The sequence below is a fragment of the Nematolebias whitei genome, chromosome 19, assembly GCF_014905685.2.
Source record: "Nematolebias whitei isolate Nwh7 chromosome 19, NemWhi1, whole genome shotgun sequence".
NCBI lineage: Eukaryota > Metazoa > Chordata > Actinopteri > Cyprinodontiformes > Rivulidae > Nematolebias > Nematolebias whitei.
The window spans coordinates 34,795,244-34,821,294 of NC_056516.1; the positions used below are offsets into that span (position 1 = coordinate 34,795,244).

Below are 26,051 nucleotides of genomic sequence, written 5' to 3' on the forward strand. Positions count from 1 at the left end.
AGTCCAAAAAAAAAAATAAAAAAAAAATACAGTATATGTTTAGAAAGTCATAAAGAAATTGTTGAGGACTTGAAGCACAGCCTCACTTATTTACAGAGACCAAAAAAAGTTTCTTCTAGAAAAACAAAATGCAGAACTTGCAAAAAGTTGAAAACTTGAAAAGATTAATTAAAAATAAAAAGTTCAGCAGGTTGATTCAAATCAAATGACTTTTTTTTTTTAAAAAGGCTTACAAAATCAGACCTCCCGTTTTGTTTTTATAACACTTGTTTTTTTTTAAAAACTCTCATCCTTGAACAAAGTTAAATTACAAATATGAGATCTACTGTGCGGGATGAACATTTTTCAATTATCTTCACAGATTGTGACCCTGAATTCCTTCTGCACTCCCCAGATTTTAAAGCGGGTGCACGCTTGCTCCCGTCCCCAAACAAAACCCTCCCGATCCAGAAGGCCCGTCTCGCTCCAGCTCGTGTTTTTGTCGCAGGGGGTTGCTTCGGGTTAAGAACACGGACGAGATTGCATCGAAAAAGGACAGAGAAGGATGTTGTGCGTGACCTCGGATGCGACAATCAAGAGATAAAAATCAGTTTTGGACAAAAAAAAAAAAAAAATACAGTACGATATCTGTTAATAAAAGAAAACAACTTTTTTTGTTGCTCCGTTCTTCAGATTCTTTCCTCCTTTATGTTTCCAGCAGCATTGGTGGCGGTGAAATCCTATTCGCACCTGAAGTGAACAGAGAGGAGGAAAAAAAAAAAATAAGGCTTTGAGAACTTAATTTTTATTTTAGCGAAAGGCAAAATGTCAGTTTGACATGAACTCAGATGATTTCTATTGCAAACACAAACTTAACTAAATTTAACTTGAATGGAGAGGAATTCAAAAAGCAAACATTGAGCTTGGAGCAGAACACAATGTGGAAAAATGCATTTCACGTTTAAAGAAGTGTTTAAAGCTGTGTTTGTGCGATTTAAACAAAACTCACAGAGTGATTATAAAAACTAATCAATACACATTCAAATTAATACACAGTGATTTCCATTGTCCAATATAAATTATTTTATTTTTTTTAAACCTTTCCTTTAAGGTAGAATATCTTTTTTCCATCTTTTATCTGAAAGGATTACCATATTTTTCAGCCTGTAAGTCGCAGTTTTTTGCATAATTTACATGCCCTGAAACTTTTACGCTGAAGCGACATATTTTTGGATTTTTTCCCATATTTATAAACCATTTTTTGGATGAGATTTGACCATTTTTATTCATTCTGACAGAAAAAAACAATTGAAAAGTACCACTTTCAGCCACTTGATGGCAGCAGAGTAGTAGTGGATGTATGGCATACCGCTGTATCATGTAATAGGTAAACGTGGCAATAATGGCAAATTCAAAAATGTTCAAGACAAAAACAACTGGACTTTATTTATCGTACTTTATACATTATTGCTTTTTCTTGAATTTTTTTAATTTACCATGTCCAGGATGACTGAGAATCGTCACCAGCTTTTAATGATACAATCAGCTTGCCATAGATCCCCACCTTCATTCTGCTTGCTGCTTGGAACCGTCAAATCAGCTGCACCGCCCCGGCGAAATGCAGCTAATTTGACCATTACAGTGCATTTATTAAGCAAATGTTAGACCGAGACACACATTTACTTTAATGTCGAACAAACAAATAATTGTTTTTAGGTGTTTATCTTGTTAAATTTGCACAGCGACTCGTCGCGTGCACGCATTTACTTCCGCGTATCGGGCTTTGAAATGCAGCTGATTTGACCGTCTAAGCAAACGTTAGATTGAGACACGCATTATTGAGCAAATAATTGTTTTTAAATGTTAATCTTGTTAAATTCTTGTTAAAGTCTTCCTGTGCACACTCCCGCGGCCGCCATTTGGCAGCCAAGCGATTTTTGGCACAACACCGGCCCACGTTTCCAGGTTGTCAGCGGTGACGCCGTAACAATTGCGACGCGTCAGAGGTGACACATAATAGATGCAATGTCTACGGCGGCGAAGCAACATATTTATGGACTTTTCCACTTTATTAGACAAATATGGACTGATGCAACTTATAGGGTGGAGCAAAGTGTTGGGCGGAAAATATGGTAATTTTAGCTTTATAAAGTAAAAAAAAACAGAGTTTTGAGCTGAAACCAACTTAACATGTGATAGGAAATCAAAATAATATTCCATATTCAGAATTTTAATGTGAATTTTATCTATAAACTGCATAAAATATTACAAAACTAATATTATGTCAGGGAATTTTTGGTCAGAGGTTATGAATGTTTTTATTACTATGGCTGAGAGCGTTCTTCCCCTCTGTCCTGAGAGCAAGAAGCCCCAAATGAGCAGAAAGCGTCTCCGGAGACACTATCTTACCTCTGCCCATGAACCATATGTTTGTGTAGACGGAGAGCGCTGTAAGGAGGCTGCAAGAACCCCTCCTGAACTCTGTGAACTCTGAGCTGACAGGAGAGTAAACGTGAGCAGAAAACGCGGCTCGTGGCTTTTTTCTGCGACCAGTTCTCATGCGTATACATCTATGCATGTTCATGTACATGTATATGTATGTAACCTCTCCTGAAATCTGACCTTGCAAGGATAATATCGGTTAAAATACTTCGCCTGCCGTTGAGTGTGGTTCTTTTGGGTCAACAATGTTAGTGAGAGAGATTTTCTCCATCATGTTACTTTGATTATTTTAATCAAACTGCTGTCTTTGATTTTGATGAATTTGAAGAACGAAATCCATCCATCCATCCATCCAGCCTCCGCTTGTTCCAAAGTTGGGTCGTGGGGGCAGCAGCTTGAGCAGGGAGGCACAGACATCTCTTTCAACATCCACCTCTTCCAGCTCTTCTGGAAGGACCCCAAGGCGTTCACAGGCCAACTGAGAGACATACCGGTAGTCTCTCCAGTGTGTCCTGGGTCTTCCCCAGGGTCTCCTCCCAGTGGGACATGCCCTAAGCATCTCCTGAGGGAGACGCCCAAGAAACATCCTTGCCCGAACCACCTCAATTTCTCACCCTATCTCTAAGGGAGAGTCCAGCTACCCTGCGGAGGAAACTCACTTCAACCGCCTGTATCCATGATCTCAATCTTTCGGTCACTACCCAGAGTTTGTGACCATAGGTGAGAGTAGGAACGTAGACTGACAGGAAAACGGAGAGCTTTGTCTTACAGCTCAGCTCCCTCTTCACCACAACGGACCAGCACAGAGTCCACAATACTGCACCAATCCGTCTGTCAATCTCACACTCCATTCTTCAGTCACTCATGAACAAAACCCAGAGATACTTGAACTCCTCCACTTGAGGCAGAACCTCACCCTCGACCTGAAGACAGCAACTCACCCTTTTTTCAACCGAGGACCACGACCTCAGATCTGGAGGTGCTGAACGAAAATGTGAACAGAGAAACACCCATTTTTCTTCAGTGTAAGGGAGAAACACATTTCACCTTTTGATTTAACTTGACTTGGACTCCCCCCACTCTGGACTTTAAATCAGGATGTTTTTCAAACCAAAGTCGTATGAACTGTGCTAGCAAATAAATAAAAAGAACAAAAGTTGTCACTACAGTTGTCAATTCTAATCTAAAGTATGTACAATTAGTGTTATTGTTGGTTGACAAGCTTAAGAAATGCCTAAATCAGTGTTGGATTTCTCTGTTAAAACATTTCATCGTCACTCCAACCAGTTATGTGTACTTCTATGCATTTGGATTTTAATGTCAACTTCTATTAACAACCAGAAACAAAGATATTTGTCAGTTTCCTGCAAGTCAGATAACGTTACACACTACATACGAGTATACTCACACTGCGTACATATACATAAAAAACATGGCATTTTGGTGTCCCATATCAAAAGGGAACAATTTATTCAATAACCAGTCTCCTTATGTTAAATAATAAATATAAGAAAGCAACATATAAAAACAAAGATGCATTATGATTCGAGGTTGTTCCATAATTTCATAATGTTGGGAAAAAACAGAGATCAATACGACAAATTAAAGACAAATAATGAGCAATAATTCTGTACCGTGATTTATTTACTCCTGCTATGAGCTGGATACATCAAGTGTCAATCAAATTTAGAGGAACGTTCAATGGAGCGGTCAGATTCCTCTTCCAGCTGCAGCTCAGACACTTACTAATAAAAAAAAGTGCACTGATTTGGACGACATGGCGCTCATTGTGCTTTACAACACAGAACAGCAGAAACATATTAAATATTTTCAACAGCCTCTTTTAATAAAACGCATCACATTCCAATTTTGAAGTCTGCGGATGCTTTGAAAGGATTTTTTTGCAGCACTTTCTAGCTTTCTACACTGATTACTTATTTTCAGTTTGAATGCGCTCCTCTGACATTACAGTTAGAAAATAACAGATCTGAATAACGCCAGGAGTGTTAAGTTTAAGCCTTCCAAAATTTGAAATCTGCTTTATACCTATCACGGCGTGCACATGCTTTTCTACTACAACTGACAGGAACAAAACAATATATTACGAACGTTTTAATTTAAAATTGTGGATCCTTTAAAACAGGTAATTCTTTTTTAGTAACTAATGCATCTGTGTTTTACATCCAAATGATAATAAACAAAGAAGCGCTGCAATATTTTTGGCAATTAAGTCTCCATCTATAAGCTGCAGCTGTTGATAGGTTATTATGGGACACGGCGCCGAACTCCACTGATTAAATGAAGAAGCCTCGAGCGGCTATGATTAGTGAGACAGGACAATGGCTTGCGCACACACACGCGCGCGCGCGCGCGCGCGCGCGCGCGCACATGCACAGATAAGCCGGGGATATCGTACAACATTCATTTTCACTGCAGGAATCTGCTCCATAAATTGTGAAGACTTTCTTTCTATTATAATTATTCTTCATCATTTTTCTCGACAACATTTTGCTGCGGTGACCTCTGACCCCCGATGTTTTCAGTGACGAGACCGCAACAAAACAAAGGAGAAAATCATTAAAGTCTAGCGTCTAAACTAAGCATAAATTAATATTTTAGGTTTCTGCTTTTACAAACCTAACTCTCTAAAATGTGTTCGGCCAGTTATTTTGAAATGCCTTTGCAGATTTTGTGTAAATATTTCAGGTATTTATTATAATAGTTGCCAATAAGATTTTTTAGCCACTTTTAACAATTTATTTTGCCCTTCACCTAATAAACAAAAACATCAGAACTAAAACAATTAAGAATGTATATTTAAATTAGAGCCTGACCGATATGGAAATTTTGGCTACCACCGATGCGATAATGGGCGGAGAAGGCGACCGCCGATAATCAATATAATGCCTGAAAATTTTTCAGCTTCGTCCACCCCCAAGAATCGAAGTAAACAGTGTTTGGAGCGGGGCTTGTTTATTTAGCGCAGCTGTTAGCAACCATGAAGCTAAGCTAATCAGATCCACACTATACGTAGTCCCACACTAGGTTTACAAGGGGTGCACCGGTCATTAAAAAAAAGTCTTCCTAACTTGTGTTCACATTTCCTGTCCTCCACTTTTCACCATAAAGTTATCAAGTGTGTTACAAAAATATAAATTAAACAAAGAAACACCCTTCCCTGTTCATTGTTTAAACGTCACTTATGTTGAAGGCCTAATTAGCATTGACTACAGCAGCGTTTATTAATTTTTTTCTTTGCAGGGAAGTAAAAATTTCAGACTAACAATGCATTTCATTGAGAACGACAAAGATAACATTACTAACACTGATATATATTTACTGCTACAGATTTATTGTTCTGGATAAAGTTTTACAAGGCAACGGCTTAGCTAGGCTAGCTTGCTAACTTCAGAGGCGTGTCGCTAATGACAAGCAGGTTGGAGGATTGAAGATAATTTATTATTATTTATTATTAATTATTGTTGATTTGTTTTATAGATCACTTAAAAATAAACTTACCATGCTCTGTTCAGCAAAATATGCTACACAGTATTGCTCCTTGCTTCGTCTGTGCTGAATGTGAAAGTGAAACTTAAGTGAACAGCAATGACTTGAAAGTAGTCTTCATGCGCCCTCTGCTGGATACATTGTACAATTACAGCTCCTTCCCAGTATTTTAGGGATGAAAATTAGAAGTGTTTATATCAACACATAATGGGACAATTATCACAGATACCGATAGGCCCTCAAACATCTATATCGGCTTAAATTAACGGCCCTACCGATATATCAGTCAGGTTCTACCAGTAATTTAAAGATTTTTTTTATTTGTTATTTCAATATATATATATTTTTTTAAATTACAGATCTCTTTAGTAAAGGGGGCCTGGGCTTTGGGGGCTTTAGAAATCATTGCAGTTGGTTGAGTTGCTCAGTTTTGATTAATTTGTTTAAAGATGTTTATCTGATTAATAGGAATATAAAACATGCAGGGGTGAGTCGCTGCAGTTGCAAATCGTTACTTTGCAGTTTAGTCCATTTAAAATCTACGATGAAACTGATGGGACATGAGGACATTTCAGGAGCACAGACATGCGGCTCAGGTTTCAAACTCAAAATGACCGAAACCTCAGGTGGTTTTAAACAAGCGAAGAAACGGCTGCGTTGCTCTCGCTTTTCTTTCTGCTACTTGAGGCTGGCAGGATGATCGGGTAGGGGCTGCTCAGAAATATTCTATGTGGGTTGTGAAAGGCGATAATAAAACAGCAACATCACTCATCTATTTTTAATTAGTTTTTAATGTCTTAATTTCATTTATTTATTTTTAGGGTTAGTTTTGACAGTTTCGCACATGTCAAACAGAGACTGTATTCCTTCAGAGGATTTAGACTATTTTGCTTTGTTGTGAAGGTATGTTTATGCCTCTTTTGAAATATTGACCCTAAATATATGTTTTTAGATTCTAACCATAGTTAAGTCACTTCGGCAAAAAATGTTTGGCTTGTCGTTCTACTGTCTTCGGCCACATTTACAGGCATTTGCCTCCCCTGTTGAGAACAAATGAGCAGAAATAAGAGGAATCCTTAAAGAGAGGATCGTTAAGTAACAAACGAGGATGCTATTTTTTATTTTTATTCATCAGAGGTTGGTAAAGATCACAATGTAGTTAAAAAGAGGAAAATGTGAACACATACATTTGTATGTGCATTTGCAACAATAAGTTCATGTGGCGGCAGCGTGTCAGCGGCGTGTCTACAAGTTGTTCTGTTGCTAAGCAGCCTTAAAAAATACACGGAAGAAGTCTGGACAAGAATAATCAGGGGACAAAATAAATAAATACAATAAAATTAAAAAAAGCCCCAAAGAAACAGAGACAGGCTCTTGGATGGAAAAACACATCTGCATCGATAGTTCAGTGAGTCCAGATTCCTCAGGTTGGTCAAAATGATGTGGGGAGGGAGGAGGATGCTGCAGAGAGGAGGGGGCATGTGGTGCAGCCCCCAAAAAGATAAAACAAACTTAAAAACACAAATAGTTCATGCAGAAATCATTAAAATGACAAAACGATCGACAAACAGCAATGAATTGACCAAAATATTTAGTTACTGTAGATTCTAAAAGTGAAAATGCAAATATCAGGCAACGGAAGAAGAAATCTAATCATTCTGTAGGTAAACGTGGGACACGACAAAAGAAAAACATTTAGTTTGTTGGTCTAAGTGTTTCCACAACTCCTCTTTATATCATCAGGTGATAAAAAGGCGAATGTTGGACAATAATGATTTTGCTCGCGTCTCTGTCTGTTAACAAAATATCTCATTAACCACGGGGCAAATCTGAATGAATCTCACAGGGAGTAATCATGGGATGAACATCAACAAGAGACAAACTTTTGGAGTTGACCTAACTCAAGGTAGCCACGACATGTTACCGACCTTAGTCCAAACACAACATAAAAACAACTACAACTCAGTTTTACAGACACTGACTCAATATTTGGTGTGGTAGTAGCTGAGACCGATTCCCAACACATATTCTATGTTGAGCAGGATCTTTGTTAAAAATAACCATTTCAAGTCAACTCAGTCTGTTAGCAAAATATCTCATGAGCAACCAAACAATTTTTTGGAAACTTTCAGAATCATTAGACGTATGTCTATAACTGAATACATTTTGGAGTTAATCTAAATTATGATGGACACCACAACTAATGGCTGGAACTGAATCAATTTAACAGATTGTGAGGAAAGTGCAAGACCTTCATGTGCTCATGTTTCATCAAGTAGTAACTGTTCTGTGCAGAAGGACACACGTCAAAAAATGGCTCCCAGTCAAGTTCAGAACTGAATTTAAAATCTTACTTCTAACCTACAAAGCCCTCAACAACCTAGCTCCATCTTATATTACAGATTTTATAGTTCCTTACTAGGGCTTTAACAGACTACTCGAGTAATCTACACATAGATTCTTAGGACATTTATCGAGTTCTTTAATTTCACGTCGAGTATTCGTGGTGACGTCATTACGTTATGTCATTGCGTCACGTGATCCGCACCGGGCGCGGGTTACAAAATGGATTCCTCCAAGCAGACGGATGGAGCAGAGCAGGCCCAGTCTTGGCAAACAGGTAGAAATGCATCAATAGTCTGGAAACATTTCACTAAAGATGAATCTTCTGGTTCAACTTCCGTAAGGAAACAGAAAATGAATAAACTTCTTGTCTGTTTGGAGCTCGTTACGAACCGGTGTTACACCATATTCTGTGACCACCGTATATTGTGACCGTAGGGGGCAGTGTTGCATGCACTGTTGCAGGTCACAGAATATGGTGTAACACCGGGTTCAATCGACCGAACCAGAACCAGCTTCCTCTGACCTTAATTCACAAACAAAAAGTAAAACATATTCATCTTTAAATCTATTAAAAAAACTATAAACATATTAATCTCTAAAACTAAATCTAATGCGCACCACAGCTGGCGGTGGTGCGGGGTGGTCGACCGCCCACTGTTAGTTTCGTTTTTGACGTGCCGCACGTTTCTTTCACTTTTGCAGCTTAATAATAAAAACTAATAGTTAAGTTTTTCCTGTGACTTATTTGCAGTATGATAAAGGGTAGGAGCAAAATATACGCTCCCAATGTTTTGTTGGTTCCTTTTTGTAATTAATGACCTTTTTTGCGGTTTTATTTATTTTTGTATCTTTAGATCCTATGATGTCATCAAGTACTCGAGTTCTACTCGAGTTTGATTATGTTAATGTCGAGTTTAAAAATTATGTAGTCGTTCAACCCCTATTCCTTACTTTACTAACAGAGCACTTCACTCTCAGACTGCAGGTTTACTTGTGGTTCCTAGAGTTTTCAAAAGCAGAATGGGAGGAAGATCTCTCTTGTGGAACCAACTTCCAGTTTCTGTCCATGAGGCTGACACATTGTCCAGTTTTAAGATTTTCCTTTTTGATAAATCCTATAGTTAGGGTTGGCTTGGGTTTCCAGAGCTATTCCTTAGTTATGCTGCTATAGGCTTAGACTACCGGAGGTCAAACTGACCACATGTCTTCACTCTGTTGTCTTTACTTGCTCTAATCTACCTGTTTGTATTTATAATTATTTCTATTCTTAATGGGTTTTTTTCTTCTTCCTATAGAAAGACCTGGACCTGTCATTCTGTGTTTGATTGTTCGTCCTCCCTGTTCCTCTCAAACCCAGTCGGTCGAAGCAGATGGTCGCTCGTCCTGAGCCTGGTTCTGCTGGAGGTTTCTTCCTGTTAAAAGGGAGTTTTTCCTTTCCACTGTTGCCCATGTGCTTGCTCAGGATGGGAGACTGATGAAGTGGATTCAACGAAATCTACTGGCTTCCTTAGATGGAGAACTTTTACCAATAGTTTTTTTTTAATGCATGTGAATGTTTCTGTTCAGTGCTCTGAGACGACTTTAGTTATGACTTGGTGCTATATAAATAAACTGAATTGAAACAGGGTTTGTTAAAGTAGACCTATGCAAACTGTGTGTGTGTGTGTGTGTGTGTGTGTGTGTGTGTGGGGGGGGGGGAATAAAAGAACCCCACCAAATAATTCATATAGTTCAACGCTGACTTTGTGGTTGAAGATCATTTTTAATCTGCAGCGTTGAGTGGATTCCAGCCGTCACCTGCCGCCGTCAGTAATCAGTCAGACCCATTCAGAGAGCAGCCTCCGATGATAACTGGCACCTGAACCGAGCGGCTGCACTCACAAACTGTTTAGATTGCAGCTCGTGTTAATTCATCATCCTGCTCACAAACTAAATCACAGCCACCAACAACACCTCCCCCGGCTCTTCTGATAAATCCACTCCAACACAAAGTTTCACTTTACTGCAACTGCTGAAATTACTTGGGAAGCGTGACAGTTTGATTGAGGCTTAAATACGTCGGATAATAAAAGTTAAGTCTTATAATCTCTGAAATAAAATAAAGTAAAAAAAAAAAAAGAAACCCTCTTGTGTAAATAACCCTTCGCCTGTGTGTGATGTGTGGGTTGGAGCAGAGAGGTGGGGAGTGAAGGAGTTTTTGTGACTGCAGCAGACAGAAGGAGCACCAGTAAATAAATCTGCGCCGTTGTGTTGCAGCGAGTAACGAGCGAGCAACAACTAAAAACACCTTCTGAGGCTCCGGGGGCGGTTTGTCAGGAGGGTCACCCTCGTGACGTCAAAGCCATGTTTGGGTTTTCTTGGCTCCAAAATGTGACAACATTACGACAGAAAATCTCCACCTCAAGTTAGACGGATGGAGCTTGTTGTCTGCAATGTTGTTTTAACCGCATGGAAATAGTGAAGATGGAAGGAATACGTATGACAAGGTACTAAACATCTAGATTTTTAATGTTCTTGGGAAGGAGTGCTCATCACCCACCGTCGTTCATTGAACGGTTTTGAACTATTAATATCAGAAGGTTTCGTCAAACCTTGCAAACGACGTACAGTAGTCCTTCGCTACTTCGCTCATCGCAGACTTGCTCTATGGCGGTTTTTCAAAATAAGATTAGACATGACACACGACTGGCTGATTGATGGATGAGCCGCACGATCGGCATGGGATTTTTATTTTAAATAAATTATTTAGCGCCTGCTGCTCATTTGTGCAGCCCATACTGCAGGATAAACTTCCTGCTGCAGCTGATCAGCTGTTCTCGTGCAGAGCGGAGAAGTGGGCGTGGCCAAGAGTGCTTGCAGGTGGCAAAGAGCAGCGGAGGCAGGGAGCTGAAATCATGACATTCTGTGCTCTGTTATGGCGTTTAGAGCTTAGACACATTGTTTAAAATATTGAAAGAATATGGGAAGGATTTAAAATAAATTAAACTACTACTTACAACTTGTAGTACTATTCCTACTTCGCGTTTTTTTACTTATCGTGGGTCTTCAGGGTACAGATCCCCCGTGATAAAGGAGGGACTAGTGTAATGCGTAATCTCATGCAGGTGTATGGTGCACCGTTAGTGCTTAAAGTATGTGCTAAACATGACTCTCAGCCACTACCATATACAGTTTTAGTTTATTAATAAAAGTTACAGAGTTATGGCCGATTTTGTGTTGGCGTTTTTGAATTAGGGTGATTATTCATCCAATCATTACTTATTGAGAGTTTCAATAAAATACATCCAGTAGTTCACGAGATATTTTACTAACAACGAAACAACAACACACTCAGACACAAACGGACAAAAACACTGTCACTGTCTTGTGTGATAACTACAGTAGTAAGTTTGTCACAAAAAATTGCTAAACGCCTACTAAAATGCTGAAAGTGAGCCTCATTTCAGCTAAAACCGATGCTCATAATTATTATTCCTTAAAGTAATGTTTACATCAAACCACTTTATGTAAAGGTTGACAAGTTAAAGTTATTTAATGGCCAACGCCGATGCAAATCTTTCCACATTAGGTGAGCTGATGGCCAGCTTCTGAAGCCAATTTGTCTTATTTTGGCCTTAGGGCTTGAAGCAGACCAGTAAATAATTTTACCTGGGTTTCCAAGAATAACGTGATTTTATTCTTAACAGTAAAAATTCCCAATCGTCTAATTAAATAAATAAAGCTTTGGAGAAAAAAAACAAAAACGTCTGCTGGTGTTGTACTGAAAAAAGCACCCCTGCTGTGAAAAGCATCCTTGTTATGGGAAACACATTGACAAAAAGGTGTAGCATGAAGTGTAATAACACTGTGCTGCCCACCAACGCGCCTCTTTATTCAGATTAATATGCTCAGATGGGACTGATGCCAACTATTTAAAAGAATGAAGAAAAATCAGCGTCAACTTGACCGACCTCACGCTTTATGTGTACTAACATCATGTCGGTGGACCATGGAACCAAAATACACATGCCAAACACGACTCTAAGGCAGGGGTGCCCAATACGTCCATCGTGATCTACTCCACTACGGAATGTGTCACTTGATTGACATATGCAGCCAGTCTGAGGCCTTTCGGCTGCGGTTCGGCCGTTCATTTACACAACAGCCCTCATCCTCTCTGAAACTGAAGGAGGTATGAAATGCTCCTCAAGCGTAATGTCGTACATGCGCACTACAGGCGGCTGCAGTCCAAAGTTTTTCTGCGCTAACAACAGTTATAATAAACGTGAGAGAGCAGAGTGTTTTTGTGCTGCTCACTATTTTTCAGCACGTAGGAGCAAAACTAATAAAATCCAGTTCCATAGAGCGTTAGTGTTTTCATCAAGTTGGATGTAACTGTGATGCAGACGCTGCATGTGCGATGAATGCAGCCGAGCCCGGCATCAGGGTTGCCAGATAAATTTAAAATGTCTTATTTACCCTAGAGCTGGACAATAATTCGATATCGATACATATCGCAATATATTTTTATTCAATAACGATGATATGAGTTTAAAGCACATTTTCGATATTTCGGTAGGATTACAGCATTTCACCGACGCCGTTTTTTCCTGTTCGGGTTGAAGCAGCCGCTTCAGTTTCAACCCGAACAGAAAAAGGTGCGAGCCAACTACGTAAGTGCGTGGTGACGTAGATGTTACGCAGAGCTCGAGTCCAGAAGGCGTTAGCGGTAGCAGGCTAGGCTAATCTCCAACGCGCGTTAAGTTTTCGCTTCAAAATGAGTTCCCATGACCGTCAGAATGTGACTGAACAAGCTTTCACGAGCGAAGAGAAAGCCGATGACATCACTGATAAGAGAGGAAAGACTAATCCGGCGGTGTGGAAGTGGTTCGGCTTTCTAAGATCCGATAAACTGCAGGTTTCAATGTGCTGCAAAACGTGACAGAGTCGTTCCAACTAGCGGTGGGAACACGTCGAACTTGTTCCACTCGATAGAAGATGCTGAGAGTCAGAAGATGAAGCACAATAAGTTTGAGCCGTGTCCCTGAAACGACATCCCAGCTGTATCAAGAGAAACCCATGCAGCAAACGTCTGCTGCATGGGTTATGTTATAGTGTTTGAAGTTAAAACTATTAATATATGTCACTATTGATGGCCGCCACAATCAAATGACCTCAGAAACCCAAGAAAGGCGTGGAGGAACGTGGCGTGGATATGCATTTCTTCAAGGAGGCTTCTAAAATAAAAACGTTCAAATTAAAATCGTCGTGTTTCGGTTAATATTTTCCTCACAAATTTAGTTTCCTTGATAATAATTTGTTTCTTTTTTTTTTTCCTTCTCCTTTCTTTAATTTTAAAGAACTGGAATCCACTTTTATTAATACAGACTGAAGTGTTGAAGCGTGAGTTTTGATGAGCAGAGTTCCAGCCTTTGTTTTGGGGGGAGCGGGGTTAAAAGCTTTCCAAAAGATGATTCCAAATGAGGCATTCAGTGTTTTATATTTTTCAAAAGAAAAAAAAAAATGTTTTTCACCGCCAAACACCAAATTAACAGGAAGGCCAACAAAACACAAGATCTTTGGTTTGCTAAAATGTTTGCTTGTTGTAAATAAATGTAATAGAGGTATTTGAACTTTTTGACATCTATTTACTGGACATTTATATATATATATTCTACTTTAGTTTAAAAATTTACACCTCTAAGAGCAAAACACATTAGCATTTATTCTGACAGCATGAATGATCTATTTGTTGTGACTCGAAGCCAACTTACCTGCCGACGTCCCCTGTGGGACAAATAAAGTATTTTTGAGCTGCAACGTTGAAGGAAAAAGGTGCAGGAATCCGTTTCAAACACCTCTGACAGCAAATCACCAGTGGTTATTCAAAATGCTGCATATTGATTATTGATTTTAGCTGTCAAGTTCAGATTTTGAAGCCATCCTAAAGTAAAGACGGTCTTTCAAAAGTGACAGTGTAAGAAGTTTTTTTTAAAATAGATGTTTGTCTTGAAGGGATTATTTGAACAGATTCTGTTTGGAGACGCACAAACCACGCAGACACATTAAGATGTTCAATCTCCTGTCAGAACAGATGGGGAGGGGGAGGGGGGGAACAAGCAGCAGACTCTGTCATCACTCTTTGCCCTAGGCGGAGCCTTTCATCTATCAAACTTTACCACACCAGGGGGTCTGCTGCTATTTTAGGCCTCTGAGTATTTTTCCCCCCTTTAAATTTGAACCGAGTGTTTAGCCTAAACTCATACAGCTACATAAACAAAGACTGGCCTGGGTGCATTTGTTTGTAGCCCCGGTTGAGGTGTTGGCTTCAATGCAAACGGACGGCAAGGTGGAGGGAGGATGCTGTGGACCAACGAGGGCCACGAGTTAAATCAACGCTTAGTGGAAAAACACAGATTTTAAAAAGTATATTGTCGTCCCTCGTCTATCGCGGGGTACAGCATGGGTATGTAAATAAACCCATCCATCCATTTTCTTCTGCTTATCCGGGGTCGGGTCGTTAAGTACAAAGGCCCAGACTTCCCTCTCCCCGGCCACTTGGACCAGCTCCTCCGGGAGAATCCCAAGGAGTTCCCAGGCCAGCAAAGAAACAGTCCCTCCAGCGTGTCCTGGGTCTTCCTCTGGGTCTCCTCCTGGTGGGACGTGTCTGGAACACCTCACCAGGGAGGCGTCCAGGAGGCATCCTAACCAGAGGCCTGAGCCACCTCAACTGGCTCCTCTCGACGTGGAGAAGCAGCGGCTCTACTCCGAGTCCCTCCCGGATGACCGAGCTTCTCACCATATCTCTAAGGGAGAGTCCAGACACCCTGCGGAGAAAACTCACTTCGGCCGCTTGTATCCGTGATCTCGTTCTTTCGGTCACGACCCAAAGCTCATGATCATAGCTGAGGGTAGGAACGTAGATCGTAGCTTCGCCTTTTGACCCCGCTCTCTCTTCACCACGACAGACCAGTACAGCGCCCGCTTCACTGCTGACGCCGCTCCTATCCACTTATCGATCCCTCGTTCCATTTGTCCCTCATCCGTGAACAAGACCCTGAGACACTTGAACTCCTCCACTTGGGGCAGGACCTCCACCACGACCCAGACAAAGCACTCTACCCTTTACCGGCTCAAGACCATGGCCTCAGATTTGGAGGCACTGATCCTCTGGTAAATAAACCAAGTATTACAATTATCTTCTACCTTTTAAATAAGTTTATTTTGCTGCATTGACTCATAAATGCAATAAACAAGTAAGAAAGTAAGTAAATAAGTCATGCAAAAATGTAGAAGGTATTAGCTAAAGTAGCATTCGTTCACACTGGTGTTGTTTTATAAGCCTGAAGAACAATAAAAACCTGGCTCGTCATTAGGTTTGACTTTAGCCTCGTCTTTCGTACTCCGTGCTTTATGACTGATGTTACTCATTACTTGTAACTAATAATAGCTGGACTGTCCCTTTAAAATGACAATGTGAAAAACGTGATCGTGTGAAAGTTGTTTCTGCTGAACTCGGAGAGAATCAAAGAGTCTATGAAGAGTTTAAACAAGCTTTCATACTTTTTTTTTTTTTAAACACATTTGCTGCGATCTCCTTGAAACACCTTAAAATCTGTAAATTTTAAGGTGTCTTTTTATAATAAGTATAAACACTTAATATAATCTGTGTTTCTTGCACACTGGTCAGGCTTTTTATCTGCATTGCCCCAGACACCTTGAGAAACGAGAGCTGGCAACACTTTTCACAAGTCTACAGTTGTAATGACTAGATTTACGTCTCCGTCGACGCGGCATAAATTTAAATTTGTAAAACTTTGCACCTAATTCGGTCGAAAATAGAAAAAGCTGCTTCTGCGTTGGGCTAACTGTGACTTCCAAGTAGCATACCGTGTGTGCAACATATGGTAAAGGGTTTGCACTTACCCAACACCTTTTTTTAAAGTCGACTAGGTTTGCAAAGTGTTATGAAATCTGTTTCTGCCTGACGCACCGTGCACGACGCTGCCACAGGAAATAATTTGTCTTGACCAAAGACCAACATATCAGTGAGGTTGTGGACTGATCAAGTGATGTCACGAGTGCAAAACCTATTTGAGACTGGATATGTAACTGGTGCTAATAAACGGGCCTATAAATTAGTGAATTTTCTTTGTTTCACAGCTCAAATTGTACAGTGTGGTATAAATATTTACCCAAAGGACATGCATGTTGCAACACGACCTGTTTTCTGTGTAGCTGTTGGACCGAGACAACATAAAAAACATCAACATTTCTGGTGGTGATAGCATGGCTTACCATATTTTTCGCCCTTTAATTCACAGGAGAGATGTATTTATATTTTTCCTCCATATTTATAAACCAATTTTTGACTGAGATATGACCGTTTTCATTCATTCTGACTGAAAATATTGAACACTACCATTTTCAGCTGCTAGATGGCACTCAAGTAGTATGGAGTATGGCATGCCGTTGTATCATGTAGTAGGTAAAAGTGGCTATTAATGACACGATCAGCCTGCCATAGAATGCCTGTCATCTGCCTGGAGCAACCGTCAAATCAGCTTAATTTCTATGCACCGCCCCGGCGAAATGCAGCTAATTTGACCATTGAAGTGCATTTATTAAGTAAAAGTTCAACTGAGACACAACTTAACTATAAAGTCGAGCAAACAAATAATTGTTTTTAGGTGGTTATCTTGTTAAATTTCGAAGAAATACACAGCATGTCGCCCTCTGCGCGTCCATGTTTCCGCGTATCGGCTTTTGAAAATGCAGCTGATTTAACCCTCAAAGTGCATTTATTAATGAAAAGTTCAACAGAGACACACCTTTGCTACAATTGCGAGCAAGCAAACAATTGTTTTTATGTGTTAGTCTTGTAAAATTCTTGTTAAAATCCTCTCGTGCACGCCCCCTCGACTACCAGTTGGCAGCCAATCGATTTTTTGCACACCGGCCGACATTTCCGTGTTGTCAGCGGTTTTAGGGCGGAGCGACGTGTGCGGTGGAAAATACGGTATTTGTCAGGATTTTGCCTGCATCTCAAAGCTGACAGTTTATTTACCTCAGTCTGTTGCAGGTAAGACGCTGACAATTCAAATCTGATAAGAAAATATTGTTTCTTGGACACGTTTTCGTTTCTAATCAAAAAGTCTGAGACAAATCCCACAGCTTTGAAACTAAATCAATCAGTTTTCTCTAACGGTAAAAGAACGAATACTCCTGAAAACAATACATTCAAATTACTTTTCTTGACAGGAAGTTGTTAACTAATAATTTTAAGTTAATTAAACGTTTGCAATTATTGTTATTATTGGCCAACAAAATAAAAATACTTGTAAAAGTTAGTTTAATACAGTTGGAGGTTCTTTTTTGCTCAGTAAACTCAGGATCAACATCATAATTTCACTGATGACCTCGAAGTTTGGTGAATTCGAAGCCATGAAGAGCATCTTTAATGGACTTTACACCTGACAGCTGAGCTGATCAAACTCTCACCGTTTATCCTGTAAGCCGCCCAGATGCGTCCTCCGCCATCTTCCTCTCTCTGTCCAGGAGCAGCTCCCGTCCTCTCCTCAAAGGTCCATCCTCCAGCCAGCTCCCGAACACTTCCCGCGCCCCTCCCAGGACTCCGCCGTTCTGCGTCCCGTTCTTCATGTCCGCCACACTCTGCTGCCTCAGTCTGTCGAACCAGTTTCAACACCACAGTTACGGTAACAACAGACATCAGATACGCAGCGCAGGGGGGTCGTTAAGTTCACTTATTGACCTATATACAGCTGCACGATCCTCCCTGCTGGACATCACTCATGAGCCTCACATGACTCTTTTTATCTTAATGTTCCACCAGGGCTGCCCCGTGTAAGTGTTTTAAAATTGGTTCACTGTTTACTGTGCACCTTCTCTTCTTCCTCTTAATATAATGATGCTCGAGAAAATAAACACATTAAAAAAAGACACTTTGACCTATTTGTTAAACTTTAATAATAGAAGTAAAAACATCTAAACTTCATCCAATCAGAGAAGGGATGTTTTAAAGTAAGATCCCAACCCACTGGAGGTTTTATAGCTGGGTCAACGGGACTCATGACTCACAAACGGGTCGCAGGGTCGCGGTGATCAACAGGACATTTGAGAAATACAACAAAGTACTTGTTAAGTACAGGTTGTATGTCTGACTCGCTCGATGTGCGGGGCTACTAATTTAAAGGTTTTTATATAAACTGGAGGTGTTGCACCTCGTGTTGTGTGCGGGTCACCTGCGCCACACATAGCAGTAGAAAGTCAGATATATTTGTGACCTGCAGGCCCCACATATCCCAAGTGTGAAGTACTTGTGCAGTACTTCTGAAGAGAGTGAATCATAAAATGATTGGACGTGCAAGTCAGAATGTCAGGAAGCTGCATTACATAAAACGTTTATAACCTTTCTGTTCGCAAATGTTTGTTTTTCAATAATATATGTTGTCCAACAAAGTTAAGTCAGGTCCTCTGGACGGTTTCTTTATGTTGAAACGTTTCGTCTTTCATCCAAAGGACTTCATCAGTCTGAGGAGCCACAAAAACCTCAGTCCCATAAGTAGTAGAGCTGTCATTTCTAACCCGAACCCGGCCCTGCCCGAGCCAGATTCAGACCGGACGGGGCCATAATAATGTGCGGGACGGGTTGGTGTCGGGCTTTTGATTGCGTCAGCGGAAGCGCGACAATCCAATTATATGTCATCATGGCTTGCCATACTATCACCAGCCAAATGCGGCAATTTGACCGCGCGGTGATCGGCCTTGAAAGAGGTAAAAAGTTCAGTTAAGCTTCAGATGGACTACTGCCAGCGATCCATCAGCTCAAATGGACGTTCATTCAGCCACTGCACTCAACGGATGCGCGCGGCCGACGACCCAAACAGGTGAGATCACAAAATATCCGACATGTCAGAGCAGGATGCTGGCAGAAGCAGGGGAAGCATTTAATGCGCTTTGATGGCTCCTCAGCTCCGATCTTCTGCCCACTTTACTCAGTCGCGCGTGTCCGCCAACCGTTAATAATAGTCGGTGGTACAGTATAAGCAGTCAAAGCTTAATTAAAAATGTCTGGGGTTTTTTCGGGTTCGGACCTTTAATTACTGTTAATTCGTCGGCTCGGGTGGGGTTTGGAAATGATGGCTACGGGCTTGGGCCGGTCCGGAGTTTTTGGACCCGAGTGCAACTCTAATAAGTAGCACACTCACATCATGGGCCAACCAGTTTGATGGTCATAAGATGGTTTCTGGAGTCCGCCCTCTCCCTCGCCAACTCGTCTGAGGTGGTCATGGTGATACTTAAGGAACTGAATTTGTTGCAGCTCCTTGGACTGATGAAGTCTGTTGGATGAAAGACGAAACGTTTCAACTAAAAGAAATCGTCCAGATGACCCGACTTAACTTCGTTGAATTTTTTTTACCTGAATTAATGAGCATTAACTTTAAATATATGTTGTGTTAAAGTAAAAAAAAAAAAAAATCACATGCAGTGAAAAAGAAGTAGGAGCCAGTGCACTTCACAACTGTTACCCCGTCTGAAAATGTGCTTCTTTTCATGATTTTACTCATCTTGATTTAATTTGAATAATTTTTACTAGCAGCTTGTCAGACCTTTTGATGCAAAAATAAAGCAACAAAAATACAAGTTTTTCCATTTTAGGCGAGACTGTTAGATGCTCAAATCAATTCCCTTTTTTGGTTTTGTTACATTTTATATCTGTTAAAATCAGAAATGACAAAAAAGTAAAGTGGCTTGGAACATTACATCTTTACAAAACGAGTGCTGACATTATCTTGTCAGTCTTGCTCAGTTTAGGGTCTTTTATGTAGACTTGTCTTTTCACCCTCGCAAAGCCTCAGCAAACACGGCAAAACAATGGGAACTATTTTGGTGGTGTTAAATTTCTTCTGAATCAAAGCGAAATGTTAATTTCCTGAAAAATTTAAGGCAATGAGGTGATTTCTCACAATCAAACAAGGTGAGTGTGTCATAATTAGAACGTATTTTAATGAATGAGGAAAAACGAATCATTAGGATCATTTCAATAATTCCACTTACAGATAAACTAAACTGGTGAAGCTTTTTTGTGTAAAAAAAAAACAAAAACTGAACAAACATCTCTAACATTAAGAAATAATAATAAGAATGTTATAAAAAAAACTAAAAAAAGTTATCTTTAGCAGTATTGGCCTTTTTGATGAACATCAAGGAGTTTGTTCTGCTGAAGAGTTTATAGAATCAGCAGTAAGAAGGATTTTATTGTGCTATCAGTGCAGGTTCATTTTGGGGGGGCTCAGAGACTGAGCCCGAATCCAGAGCTCACTCATGGGAAGAATAAACGCTTTCCAAATTATTGTGCAGATATTGGTTTTCAAACTAATGGCTGTGATATCTGGCCAAACACGTCCCAAGCTGCTTGATGGGAAAGAAGGCTAAATCATATTCTGTATATTTGTAGGTTAATGCCTTGAAAATGATGTTAATGTGGCAACTAGAAAACAACAACATAAATCTGTAAAGGTGAGGTACAGTCAATTCAGATGAACAGGTCACCAGAAAAAGTGCTCGAGGTTAGAAAAAAAAAAGATAACTAGAACACTAAATTTTAGCAATTCAGACACTGGAATTAAAATGGACTCAACTCCCATTAATCAAATTTACTTTAGCAAATGGAAACACAATCAATTGACCACGTAAGAGAGTTCAAGTATAACAATTACGACAACCCATAAAAAATAATTAGTCTAATTTGTTATTTCCCAGCCAACTGTAGAACATATTTCCCAAACCTAAAGTGCATGCATCCATACAACAACGTTTAAACAGAAAACGTGTAGTAGGCTTGTCACGATAACAAATTTTGCTGGGCAATTACAGCTAATTGTCTGAGAAATGATTGCGATAAATGATAATATTGTTTGAAATTTGACAATAATTAGTAATTATTGTCAAATTTAAGAAGAAATGTTTTTCAATCTTATCTTAATTTGTTTTGAATGCAGCACCTTTTTTCGGCCACCAGATGGCAGTTTGAACCAAAGGATGGATAGTGAGGGAGCGAGCAGCGTGTCTCTTTAAGAAAAATGGGAGGGAGGCCCTTTGGAGCTTTGACAAGACGGAGGTTTTTTCCCCCAAGGTCGGCCTGGTAGCTTCGCTCGTAGCTTAGCTTCTCAACTTAGCTGCTTTTAACGATCAAAAAGGCGATTTTGGACGGTTAAAACAGATTTTAAAGAGAAAGGGAGGGGTCAGTGAAGAGCACCGGAGTTGAGCTGTGTCTTCAGTAAAAAAAGAAAGAGACACGAAGAAACAATAACGCCGATAAATGAAAATGAGGTTGATAATTTTAATTTATCATGCAATTAATTGATTTATTGTTTATCGCGACAGGCCTAACTTGTAGATCTCTCCCAGCCCCCCTTTACTTTGCTTCATTTCCAGCTTCAAAGTCCAGCCTTGCAGAAAAGACTTTCATGAATACCTAGGGTCATTTGTGAATTGGGCCTGTCTACTTTTTCTAATACGACTTTTGTTGGCACCATTTTAAAAACTATAAAACTGCTACTTGCAAGGATTCTCAGACTGTTAAGATATGCACTGGACAATAAGTTGAATACCTACTTTGAACTTGGTATAACTTGTATTTTAGGTTTACTTGGTATTAAATCATTAAAATTCACAATAAGTCAATTCATACACACAAACAAATTTCATATGAAAATTCTTGACTTAAGTACCTGCCAGCAAACCGGTTTTGGAGCTCAGTGTGTTGTTGACTGTTGAGGCTGTTTGAACGCTGGTCCATCAGCCAGTCCAGCTCAACCTCCAGCACCTTACTCTTGTTTGTAACGGCTCCGTCCTGACAACGCTGGATGAGGTTGGGTGGAGTGCTCTCAGGGGAATACACCAGCTGCCCCTGCCCTCCATTCATCCCATTGTTGTAAAAAAGTTCTTTCAGTTCCATGCCACAGCTCTGCAGCCGAGTGTTTGTGAACCAGCGGGCGAATTCGGATCGAGCAAGTCCTGTCCGACCGTCCAGCTGGCTGAACTCCTCAGGGGAAGGCCACCGCGTTTGAGCAAAATCGTCCTTGAGGAGTGCCAGTGATCGGCTGTCTGGAGGCACTGAGAAAGAATTTGGGTTAGGGTTAGGCGTTGCATTAGTGCTGGGAACATTAAGGGAGAGGGCATGCAGAGGTGGAGGAGAGCTTTTGAGATTGCCCACATTAGTGCTTGTTTTGTGAATGCCATTCAAGTGGAGGGTTTGATGCTGCTGATGTAATTGTTTCTCAGTCATGCCAGCAAAATCACAAATTCCTGTCTTTTTGGTGCCCATGGAGTTGAGAAGGGCTTGTTCCAAGTTGTCACGTAGTGCACGTCGCTCCACAAACCAGCTGTCGATTTCATGATGAGACAGGCCAGTAGTGGCCGCTAGATTGTTCACGTCGCTATGCGTAGGAAAACTGTTCCGCAAAAAATTCTCCTCTAAGATCTTCAGTTGTTTTGCTGTTTTTCCTTTCATCCTCTCTAGCAAAGGAAATTGAGTCAAGACCGAGGATTTTTGCTGAAAATCTTGTTTTCGGGCTGTTGGTGTCTCTTCACCATCTAAATGTATAATTCCATTGTTGTGAGCAGGGAACACCTGATCCTGGGACCACTTACTGTCTATACGTGATGTCCCATTAGCTTCTGCCAAAGGGCTGATGACCTTATCCCCTCTAGGGTAACTGTTTTTCAGCTCCAAACCTTGCTGTTCCTTTAGTGTTTTGCCGTTCAGAGGGAATCCCTGAATTTGGGAAGGGGCTTTAGATGGAGTGCGAACAGACTGTATAATGGTTGGCCGCTTAATGTGAGTGTTATTGGGTGGAGGAGAATTTGGTTGATTTAAATCAGGAGCTGGCAATGTGTGGGTATTAGTATGCTTTTCTTTGGAACTGATGGTCGAAGTACGAGGGAAAAATAAAGAGTTTTTAAATGGAGGGGCACATATAGGTGGTGGAGCTATCATTGGCCTTGTTAAGGACTCTGGAAACACCATGGAGGGCATTGAGATCAATGGCTTTGTCTTAGAGTTTCCTATTGCAGAGAGAATTTTCCCTTTGGATGACAAAGTTTGCGATAATGATAATGATGGTGGTGGCATTAAAGGCACAGCAAGAGATGGCCTCTTTGCTTCTGCATTTACCAGAGAAGCTGCTACGGGTCGTTTGATCTCCATGGGAATTGAAGGTGGTGCCATTGGCATACGGTCTTTCTGTGGGGGAGGTGGTGGTGGAGGAGCCATTAGGACTTTGTCTTTAGGGTCGCCAGAATGGGGAGCGACTGCCATAATGGGTCGCTTTGATTCTGGACCAAACGCTGATGCTAGGTGTGCTGGCAGGGATCTTTTCAGGGTGTGGGCGGTACCAGTTGAGACTCCTGAAATAGAATTTGTTGTAGTGACAATACTTAAGACATTAGATGCAGTTGTCCGGACTTGACCTGGATGCTCAATTGTTGTGTGGACAACTGGCTGCTTGGAGGCTTTGGAAGAGGACAGAGATATGGAACTGGTAAATGTGTGATGGGAAGGAGGAATAGAACCATTGAACATTTTCTTCCTGGCCTCCTCCACCTCTTCTGGAGACCAGGTGATGCCTTGCTTCAGTCGTTGGGTGGTGAACCATACTTTGATTTGTTCCTCTGGGTGTTTGGAGGCAGCTGTAAGCCATGACAGCTCAGCATGTGTTGGGTAAGGAAACTTATTAAAGGAGGCAATCAGTGTCAAGTTGTCATCTAAGGAAGGGTTATATTTGGTAGTGTTCAAAGGAACAGCTATTTTTGGTACAGAGTTAAAGTTGGGTGGGCGCTGGAGCATTGGGGAGACATGGGAGAGCCCTTGGATGATGGTGGGTTCAGGGATGATGACTGTTCCATTGATGTTCACAGCTGTGATTTGATCCTTAGGGATCAAGCTATCCAGCTGGTTTGTAAGTTCTGTCCCTCTATAGAGCGACGGTATAATACCTGGGCTTTTCACCGTGGTTGATATGTAAGGTGGAAACACGGAGATGCTGTGGCCTTCACCTTGTTCATTTGTCATTTCGCATTCAACTGAATTGTCTTTGCCTTCGATTGTCTGTTCCAAGATAGTCTGATTGTTACTTTTTATCCTTTTGAACTTAAAGTTCGTCTCACCTGGATGCCGGCTCTCATTGTGCTCTGTGAGTGAGTCAAACTTCTTGGTGTTGAAATTACACACAGCACAGATGTACAATGGATTTAGAATGACGTTAGGGTGGCTGGAGTCCACGTGTTCCTTAAAGTCATTCAGATTCTGTGACAAAAAGGGGCAATATTTGCACTCATAGCCTCTTTGTTGTTTTTTCTGTGATACTTGTTCGGATTCTGTTACTTTCTTGTTGCTCAATCCTCTGGATTCAACATTTTCAATGACATGAGGTTGATCAGAAAGCTCCTTTTGTACTAATGGCTCAATATGCTGTGTTTTTGCCGGTTTTAACATTGTCTGCTGGTCTGTATTTTCTACATTATCCTGTTGTGGGTCTTGCTTTTTTTCTGTGGACTCAGGTAATTCAGAGTCTTTTTTTTGAGTCGTAATGTTACAGGGCAGTTTTTCAATGTCCATCACATCCTCCGAGTTATCTTGATCATCAGGCAGGTCACTGATGACCCGAAACATGCATGGAGTGGAGGACTTTCTGCGACTGGACATGCTTACTGTTGCTGCTGGTGGCGATTATGATGCTGCTGATCGTGTTGACTAGATTGTGGTTTTTGGCTGATTTTGCTGGTGATCAAGGGCGTCAGCGTGTCGGTTTTTAGGCAAACCTTACAGGGACAAATCGTAGCTGCTGGTTGTGGATACTGGCAGGAGAGTGAAAGAGTAGTTTCCAGGATGCAAAAGGGAGGGTAAGAACCGGCTGATGGTGCAGGCCCAGGACCGGTTGTGCAGTGGCGTCTCCCGCTCACTGGCAGTGTCAGCTCCTGACCTGGGCGTCATGAGAGGGCATCACAGACAGCAGTGGGACTCAAGCTGCAGACAGAAAAATGAGAGAAATGGCATGTTAATAATATTTATGTTCAGGATTATTGTCTCAGTCAAAGGATAAAACTAGAAAAAACTTTTTAACAAAGTGTTGATATTGTTTTGGTGTGAATTTCTCATCACAAAATAAAGAAACACAGAAAAAATGTACAAAAAAAAAAAGAATGGGAAATGCGGGCTTTTTATAACCAACAACAGATGCCACAACCCTAAAAGGGGTAGGGAAACTAATGGTGTTGACTCTTCTTCTGATTATCTATACACCGGTACACATTTTCATAAATAACTTCTTATATTTCTTTTACTTATTAAAAGTAAAAGTAGAACATACTGAATCATTGACATTTACTGACAATGAACAAAGCAGCTGGTTAAACTCAAGTGAATCAGAAAAGATAGCATGTTTTAATTTATTCCTGTGCAGCAAAGTTACATGGATGGTGTTCCACAAAACAGAAAGGCAAACACAAGAATTTAGCTGTAAAACAAAAACACAAAGCAGTGTTTTTTTTTTTTTTTTTAAATGGAACGTTCTGCATTGAACAATCCCGTTAAGGGCCTAAACCAATTTGTTTCAATCATTGCCTTCAAACCAGTGAGCAAGTGAGTGAACCAACCAACCACCCAGTGAGCGAGCAAACCACCCAACCAACAAAGCAGTGAGTGAGCGAACCAACCAATCAGTGAGAGAGCAAGCAAACCAACCAACTATCCAGTGAGCAAACTAACAACCCAA

At 40.7% G+C, this 26,051-nt stretch overlaps 1 protein-coding gene across 1 annotated transcript; it reads right to left on the bottom strand.

The window, feature by feature from the left end:
* Window positions 1–673: 673 nt before the first annotated feature.
* Window positions 674–25,265, bottom strand: LOC119426021 (zinc fingers and homeoboxes protein 2). Its single transcript, XM_037693582.1, has 3 exons — window positions 22,008–25,265; window positions 17,755–17,938; window positions 674–729 (listed from the first exon to the last, which is right to left on the bottom strand). The coding sequence occupies exons 1-2, from the start codon at window positions 24,980–24,982 to the stop codon at window positions 17,758–17,760; spliced, it is 3,156 nt and encodes a 1,051-aa protein (XP_037549510.1). The 5' UTR covers window positions 24,983–25,265; the 3' UTR covers window positions 674–729; window positions 17,755–17,757.
* Window positions 25,266–26,051: the final 786 nt, after the last annotated feature.

What these genes read in the sequence shown, in the direction of transcription:
- LOC119426021 (XM_037693582.1), bottom strand. Translation starts at nt 24,982, where the DNA reads ATGTCCAGTCGCAGAAAGTCCTCCACTCCATGCATGTTTCGGGTCATC. An exon ending in CAAAACCGGTTTGCTGGCAG is followed by an intron (nt 17,939 to 22,007) that starts GTACTTAAGTCA and finishes CTGGTTCGACAG; the next exon opens with ACTGAGGCAGCAGAGTGTGG.